Raw genomic sequence first — 9,209 nt, forward strand, 5'->3', positions numbered from 1 at the left:
TTGTGCAATTATCAGTCAATTTCAAAATTACCGTTTATTAGTAAAATATTAGAAAAGGTGGTTGAAATCCAAGTTTAAATCTCTATTACACAATTTACAGATTTTTGATCCTTTATAATCTGGTTTTCAAAAGCAGCACTCCACTGAGAGTGCTCTTTTAAAGGTCTGTAATGATCTCCTAATGGCTTCTGATGCAGGAAATTGTCCCATACTCGTTTTACTTGACCTTAGTACAGCCTTTGGTACTGTGGATCATAACATCTTACTTAATAGACTTAGACAGTTGGCTCGTATTTCTGGCTCTGCTTTAGACTATTTTTCAGCCTACTTCCCACTAAAATCAAGGGAGGATAGAACCTTTCAATCCTTTGCACCGAAGATATGGAATAGGCTCACTCTATGGACTCTTAAAAAATAGTTAAAAACTTTATTGTTTAGCCAGGCTTTTGCTTAGAGTCTTTTTGCGATTGATTTTATTATTTAATTTCTAATTATTTTTCTTTTATTTACTTAACGTATTTGTTGTATTTTAATGTGTCCATGTACTGCCTAGTTTAATCTATTTTTTTTCTTTTATTGTACAGCTTTTTGTGACTTCTTGTCTGCGAAAGACACTTACTTACATCAGCCTCTCATTGAAAAGATTCTATTCTTTCATTTCTTCTGAGATCGATTATGGGTTTCTCTGTCTCATTTTCTCTCTCTCTCCCCTTTGACTCTTGAAAATCCTCTTTTTATAATGTGATACTCTTGGAGTACTCACATATTGGGGTTTATAGGATGTTCTGGATATAATTTGCTTCTCATTCACCAAAGCAATGGATAACAGGATGCCCTTTGACCTCTGACATCCTCTATCTTTCCTTTCATCTCATATTGATGATTGGTTCCTTTCTCTTTCTTTCCTTTTCGTGGCTGCAGGTTTTCAAGTAATCTTTTTACCTTTATTGGTTTTCCATCTTAATTTTATCTTATTAAAAATACAAGACAAACCACATCGGGGTCTGCCAAAGGATGTCCACCAACTAGCGTGTTCAACCCTAAGCATCTAATAAGATGTCCTAACCTATAATAACTGGCTTCTCTAAATCTTCAATCCTAAGCATCTAATAAGATGTCCTAACCTATAATAACTGGCTTCTCTAAATCTCTGAAGGAGATCCAGAATTGTTGGTGTCCACACCAAGTTACAGAAAGCAAAAGAATTTAAAACTTTGTTACCCACAGTCTTATCCGATTAGTAATACACTATCTGGCCTATTATGAATATTCTAACATGTAATAGACATTCTTTAAAAACTATGTTTCCTATTCCTGCATCATAGGAATGAACAAATAGAGAGCTGTCTCAAGATATTGAGAGCCCTTGCAGACGAAACAAAAAAGACAACTTCATTCTCTATAAGATGATAAACACATCTTTAAAGACCTCAAATTTCAATCTGAGGTATACACAAAATAAAAGTTGACTTCTTTTAGCGCTCACTTTTTCTAGAATGAATTAAGTCCCATTAATAAGGAAGCAGTTCTCAAACTATACATAAGTTTAAACTTTTCTTAAAATGGTCTTTACAATATCTGGTAATATTCCCACTTGAGTTTAGCATTTTCATTCCCTTGTTATTGTCCCACACACCTCTTCTGAGCTCCAAGCAAACCTACTTGCTGCAGCGCCAGCAGTTTTTGATACACAAATTAGCAATCTTCAGTAGCAGTAAAATGTGCCGGGGATATCAGAAAATTATGGCTGCACTATGCATTTTTCTTTTGAGTATAATAATTAATAAACTGCTTATGTTAGAGATTTCTTGTTAGAAAGTAAATTACACAAAGCTGCATGTGATTTTTGTTTGGATATGCACTTGGATATAAAAGCTAATACTTCAGTCCTACTTTTGTTTTTTGTTTTTTTGTTTTTCCTTGAGGTGAGGTAAAATGGTCTGTTTTTGTATTTTCATAAGGAATACTATCTTGCACTCTGATTTTTTGAGTACAATCAGTAGTAACATTTGAGGCACATTTATTTACTAATAGTAACTTGTGATGAATTTAAATATTTTGTAAAATATTGTATATACACATAAAATTGGATCAAATCATATTTAATCTTAAACTGTTAGGTAGAGTGAAAATGTTGTTATATTACAGTTTTACATTACATAATGTACTAACACACCCCAGAGTATCTTTTAGCAATAAATACATTATTATAAAATCAGTTTTTGGCACAAAAGGTATATTGTTTTAATATTTTGTATAAACTTTCCACAGAAGTAAAGAATGCTTTGTATGATTAGCATACGTGGCATTTTTGCTGTTGGCTTTTTTTTTTTTTTTTTAACAATTAATGGCAAAATATTTATATAATATTTGTTATATCATTGTCATGTCATCGTTGTTATTGTATACATTCCTCCTCGGGCGGACCTGGAGACAGCGAGTGACATCATCCATTCTTCTGTTGCTAAGTTACAAACGCATCACCCTGAGGCACTTGTGCTAATCGCTGGAGACTTTAACCATGTGACGCTGGACAAAACATTACCTGCCTTCTCCCAGTATGTGGACTGTAACACCTGGGGAAATAAGACTATTGATTTACTGTATGCAAACGTTAAAGACGCATGCAGCGCCACCCCGCTGCCTGCACTTGGGAAAGCAGATCATAACCTGGTTCTGCTTCAGCCTCACTACAAACCAAAAATGAGGGTCCTACCTGCATTCAGGAAGTGGACCCCGGAGGCTGAGAATACTCTGAGACAATGTTTTGGAACTACAGACTGGGATATCCTGCAGGGATCACATAGTGAGAACATTGAGGAAGTTGTTGACTGCACTACTGACTACATTAACTTCTGTATGGACATTGTAGTTCCAGTAAGAACTGTACGCTGCTATGCTAACAACAAGCCATGGATTACAAGTGACATCAAGGGCCTTTTGAACCAGAAGAAAAGGGCCTTTAAAGACGGTGATCAGCATGAGCTCAAGCGCGTGCAGAAGGAACTCCGAGTCCAGCTCAGGGAGGCGAAGGAGCAGTACAGGAGAAAGCTGGAGCAGAATTTGCAGAATAACAGCATGAAGGAAGTGTGGGATGGGATGAAGATCATCACTGGCTGCAGCTCGAAGCGGGGTACCACCATCGAGAGAGACGTGAAGAAAGCAAACCAAATGAACAACTTCTTTAACAGGTTTGACCACCCTAACCCACTCTCACTCTCACCTCGGAGTACTGCACCCTCCACACATCCTTCTGCTGATACCAGCATAGGAGAGACATCCCCACCCATAATTACAACAGCGCAGGTGTGCAGAGAGCTGAGGAGACTTCGTGCCAGCAAAGCAGCGGGTCCAGATGGAGTATCGCCACGACTGCTGAAGGTCTGTGCATCGGAACTGGGGGGTCCTCTACAGCACATCTTCAACCTGAGCCTGGAACAGGGGAGAGTCCTGAGGCTTTGGAAAACATCTTGCATCACCCCAGTCCCAAAGGTATCACGTCCTAGTGAGCTGAATGACTTTCAGCCTGTTGCTCTGACATCACATGTGATGAAGACCATGGAGAGGCTGCTGCTTCACCACCTTAGGCCACAGGTTCAACACGCCCTTGACCCTCTGCAGTTTGCATATCAGGAGAAGGTGGGAGCGGAGAATGCCATCATCTATATGCTACACCGATCCCTCTCCCACTTAGACAGAGGCGGTGGTGCTGTAAGAATTATGTTTCTAGACTTCTCTAGCGCCTTCAACACAATCCAACCTCTGCTCCTTAGGGACAAGCTGACAGAGATAGGAGTAGATTCATACCTAGTGGCATGGATCGTGGACTATCTTAAAGACAGACCTCAGTATGTGCGTCTTGGGAACTGCACGTCTGACATTGTGGTCAGCAACACAGGAGCACCACAAGGGACTGTACTTTCTCCGGTCCTGTTCAGCCTATATACATCGGACTTCCAATACAACTCGGAGTCCTGCCACGTGCAAAAGTTCGCTGATGACACTGCTATCGTGGGCTGCATCAGGAATGGGCTGGAGGAGGAGTATAGGAACCTAATCAATGACTTTGTTAAATGGTGCGACTCAAACCACCTACAACTGAACACCAGCAAAACCAAGATGCTGGTGGTGGATTTTAGGAGGCCCAGACCCCTCATGGACCCCGTGATTATCAAAGGTGACTGTGTACAGATGGTGCAGACCTATAAATATCTGAGAGTGCAGCTGGATGATAAATTAGACTGGACTGCCAATACTGATGCTTTGTGCAAGAAAGGACAGAGCCGACTATACTTCCTTAGAAGGCTGGCATCCTTCAACATCTGCAATAAGATGCTGCAGATGTTCTATCAGACAGTTGTGGCGAGCGCCCTCTTCTATGCGGTGGTGTGCCGGGGAGGCAGTATTAATAAGAAAGACGCCTCATGCCTGGACAAACTGGTGAGGAAGGCAGGCTCTATTGTTGGCATGGAGCTGGACAGTTTAACATCTGTGGCAGAGCGAAGGGCGCTCAACAGGCTCCTATCAATTATGGAGAATCCACTGCATCCACTAAATAGTATCATCTCCAGACAGAGGAGCAGCTTCAGCGACAGACTCACTGACAGATTGAGGAAATCTTTCCTCCCCCAAACTATGCGACTCTTCAGTTCCACCCGGGGGGGGTAAACGTTAGCATTTAACATTATACATAGTTATTGTCTGTTTTTCACCTGCATTATTATTATTATCAATCTTTAATTTAATATTATTTATTGTATCATTATGCTGCTGCTGGATAATGTGAATTTCCCATTGGGATTAATAAAGTATCTATCTATCTATCTATCTATCTATCTATCTATCTATCTATCTATCTATCTATCTATCTATCTATCTATCTATCTATCTATCTATCTATCTATCTATCTATATGAAGGTAGATATGTCTAATTTAAGGTATATTTAAAAATAGCTGATTAAACAATAGAATTGAACAAAGAGTACTTTTCCTTTTATATTACATATTGTCATAAAACTCCACACCGACTTATAGCAAGGTTTGGGGCAGCCACTCATATATTTGGTATCCTGGCTGCAAAGTCGCAAAATGTTATACAGCACTGATGTGCACAAAACCAAAGTCCAAAACAGAACTGAGGGAATAAGGAAAAGGTGCAGGCTTTTAAAAGGGAAGACAGGAAGTGAAGTCAGAGGGGTCGGGCTCATAAGGGTCTTCAGCCATAGGCTCGAGCCCGGACTTGACATCAGAGGAGCCGGAGCCAACAAGGTCTTCCTCCATAGGCTCGGACCCGGAAGTGACATCAACAGGGCCAGGTGGAATCTCCCATGGATGGTCTGCAGGAAAGCAAGAAAAAGAATCAGTGCACTCTGACACATCCCGGTCTGACTCGGAACTGCCCTTACTTAAGCCCTTTAGCTGCTTCCTATGCGCACATGTGTGACAAGGCCCCCCAAACCCCACCCCCCCACCCCCCCCCCCCCAGGCAAGACCCATCATGTCGGGCGACCCTGACCGAGAGGTCGTGAACCAGAGAAAGAGCATCGACGTTGGCGTGGAGAGAGCCCCGATGATAAACGAGCGAAAACTTGTACAGCTATAGGTCAAGAAACCACTGGGTGACCCGTGGATTCGACTCCTTTTGCAGGGCCATCCACTGTAAAGGTGCATAATCCGTGACAGGGATGAATTCCCGGCTCAACAGGTAGTACCTGAGCTGCGTAATCGCCAAAGCCTCCCTCTCCACCGCCGTATACTTGGTCTCTCGTTCCATCAGTTTCCGGCTCAGGAACATGATGGGGTGTTCCACACCATCGACGCTTTGGCTCAGCACAGCCCCCAGGCCTGTGTCCAAAGCATCCGTCTGGAGGATGGAAGGTAAAGAAAAGTTAGGTGCTTTCAAAATAGGTGCGGACGTAAGGGCCTACTTCAAGTCAATAAATGCAGCGCCTGTCTTTTCAGTCCATACCACAATGTTTGGGGCCCTCAAATCAAATTAGTCAAGAGTGCTGCTCTCTCCAAGAACTGGGGCACAAACTGGCGGTAGTACCCCACCAACCTGAGAAAGGCTTGGACCTGCCGCTTAGTTTGCAGATGGGGCCATTTCAAAATGGCATCCACTTTGGAGCACTGTGGCTTCGCGGTACCCCGACCCACCAGGTAGCCAAAATACTTGGCTTTGCTCAATCCAATGAAACATTTCTTGGGATTAATCTGAAGTCCGGCCTCACAAAGCTTCCACGATATCGCTTTTAACTGCTGTAGGTGTTCCGTCCATGTGCTGAAATAGATGACCACGTCATCCAGGTAGGCAGCACTGTATGGATAATGAGGCCTGAGCACTGTCCACCAGATGCTGGAAGGTTGCTGGAGCCTGTGTAACCCAAATGGAAGGACACAATACTGCCAGTGTATATATATTGTGAAAGATCCCCCGGACACCGAGACATCCAGATGTCCAAAACATACACACTTTTATTTTCCTTTGCGCACACAACACAAACACAGTGCCCAAAGACTCACAATAACTCAGTCCTTAATTCTATGTCTTTTCTTCACCGCCTCCACTCCTCTCCTGTAAACTCTGTCCTCTTCCACCCAACTCTGGCTCCCTGAGTTGAGTGAGGCAGCCTCACTCAACACTGCACCCAGACCCACTTTTTAGTTTGCTGATTGCTTCTTCATGCATTAATATGCTGAACTGAGCCAATTATATGCATTCTTTTCTAGCATAGATCTTCCTCCCTTCCATCAATAAAATAAAATTCTTTTGGCACATAACATCCAAGACCTGTACCTTTAACATTAGTATTCAAGAGTCAATTTCATATTTCTGTGATTTTTTTTTTTTTATTTAGAGAAATTATCATAGTATTTGAACATTTTTCTAAATTCTTGTCTTGCTGTATGTGGATTCATTGCACAAAATCCCATGTCCATTACCACCCTGTATACTAAAGTATATTTTCATAGGATTTTTAGGTGCAACATACTAATTGGACTTCCTGTTTTTAAGCCATTCCTTTCCTTTAACTCTTTTAGGGCGGATGTCGACTTTTGTCGACAGGAGGGGTTGAAGGCGAATGTCGACAAAAGTCGACATCCAGGGATAAAGGGCGACAATCAGCTGTTAATGGCGACAAATCTCACTGTCACGTCACAGGCATTCCCTCTGTGCTTGGAGGAATGCTAGACTCGTTGACTCGGCAAATAAACATTGCGTGTGCGTGAGTTGCGAAATGTAAACAATGGCAAGATGGCACCGACATGTGAAAAGGCAGCGAAGCAAGTGCAGAAAAGAAAACACTTGGCAGACGTTGTTTTGCGCATTACCGCGGAGTCGGACTCTTGATTTTTCAGAATCGGACTTTATTGGCAGTGATCAGGAGATCGAGCAAGAGAGTTAGAAGCAGGCATCAGCTGATCAGACACCAGCCGATGCCGCGCGAGCGGATCTGCTGCCAGTTGAGTGCCTTCGCGCAGCCGATGCATGTACGGCAAGGTTCGCATGGGATAAATACACATACATTGATCCGTTGAGAGCCGATATGGCTACCGGAGTTTACAAGACGGCATGGCTTGTTTTTGGACACGACAGATCACCAGCTACTGTACTTCAGGCTGCTCTCTCCTGATGCTGCTTTTCAGCTACTGTCAGACGAGACAAACAGGTAGGCAGAGATTTTTTTTGAATCGCGGGCTGCCTTTGCATCGCATTCTCGTTATTCAAAGTGGAAACCCACAACGAAAGACGAGATGAAGCGCGCTGTGGCATTACAAATAGAGATGGGACAGAACTGGTGAGATAACTTCAGGGAGCATTGGTCCAAACGTGTTTTGTCCCCGGGTGGCTTAGGTACGTGCTGCTGCAAAGTTTTATTCACTTCTGTAATAAACAGAAGCAAATCCCATGGGGTGAGCCAGGCTATAATGCCATACATAAAGTTCATAAAGTTTCAGAAGATGAAAAGAGGTGACAATACGGTTTTCATGCAGGCAGAAAACTTGGTGGCAGTGGCATGGCACGATGGCAAATGGGTGACTTGTCTCTCTACAGTACACACTAACAATATATGTGAGAAAATGCAGCAACAGACAATTGAAAAATAGGCATCAAAACAACACATAGAGAATTCAGGCTCATACAACATGCAAGACAGTAACATTTGTCAAAAGTAAATATTGTTGATTTGATATGTTAAACAATTGCTTTGTGTTCTTTTTTAAAAAATGTTAGTTTTTGGAAAAATATTCAGCCCTGGGAGAAAAGAAACAAAAAAAATATTAGCCCTAAAAGAGTTAAAGCAGTAGTTCTTCAGATTTTTTTTTCTTTTTCATTTTCAAGTAAGGACAGTTATAATCAAATGACAGCTGTCATTCATTTGTCACTTCATTTATGCTTTCAGTCCCACTGCCATGCTAACATAATTCATCACGAATTTTTCTTTAGTATTGCATAATTTCTTGTATCACTGAACAGATACTTGGGGCAACAGACATTTATAATTAGGAGAAGAATATGCAAAGAATTTTAATGAAAACTGGCTGTTTATTTTTCTATTTTTGTTTTTTTCTTTTAAAGGAAATAATTGGTGGTATGTTAGATCTGGATCCACGATGCTGGCATAAGCCAATGAGGGAAAACTTTGAAGACCAGCGGAAAAAAGTTCTTCAGTTTGCAAAATGGTGGAAACCGTTTGATTGCACCAAACCTTCAGATTAATTGTATTACAATTTATGAAGATTTGAAGAAAAATAAATCACTGGAGTCTTTATAAAGAAATTATGCCCGATGAAGAGACAGATAAAATATGAGATGGAATAGACACATTTTTATAAACTTGTTTAGCAGCTGTTTTTCCCCCCTTAACACTGTGTTTTAGTTTCAGAACATTAGCTCACAGCAGTGTATATGTGCTATACTATTTAAATTCAAAATGTAAGTTTTATTTTCTTTCTGTAAATCAGTGTTTTAAAAATTAAAAAACATACTAAGCTGAAGTTATATCATATTTACTGTATCTAATTTTTATACAACTTATTCTTGGAGTAGATTTTTCAGGTCTGGGGATGGGGCTCTTTACAGTGTAGCCAGAGCGAACCTGAAAAGAGGTATCCAAGAGGCCAAGGCAGCATACAGAAGGAGGATAGAGGACCATCTGAGGAGCAACAAGACCAGGCAGGTGTGGCAGGGTGTCCAGCCATCACC

At 41.5% G+C, this 9,209-nt stretch overlaps 1 protein-coding gene across 1 annotated transcript in view; it reads left to right on the plus strand.

The window, feature by feature from the left end:
* Positions 1 to 8,983, plus strand: part of cwf19l2 (CWF19 like cell cycle control factor 2) — a 140,728-nt gene extending 131,745 nt beyond the window's left edge. Inside the window, exon 18 of the mRNA XM_028800398.2 lies at positions 8,583 to 8,983. Coding sequence (XP_028656231.2) covers positions 8,583 to 8,723 — 141 coding nt within the window. The 3' untranslated portion in view covers positions 8,724 to 8,983. The remainder of the gene's footprint in view (positions 1 to 8,582) is intronic.
* Positions 8,984 to 9,209: the final 226 nt, after the last annotated feature.

This window comes from Erpetoichthys calabaricus, chromosome 4, assembly GCF_900747795.2.
Source record: "Erpetoichthys calabaricus chromosome 4, fErpCal1.3, whole genome shotgun sequence".
Taxonomy (NCBI): domain Eukaryota; kingdom Metazoa; phylum Chordata; class Cladistia; order Polypteriformes; family Polypteridae; genus Erpetoichthys; species Erpetoichthys calabaricus.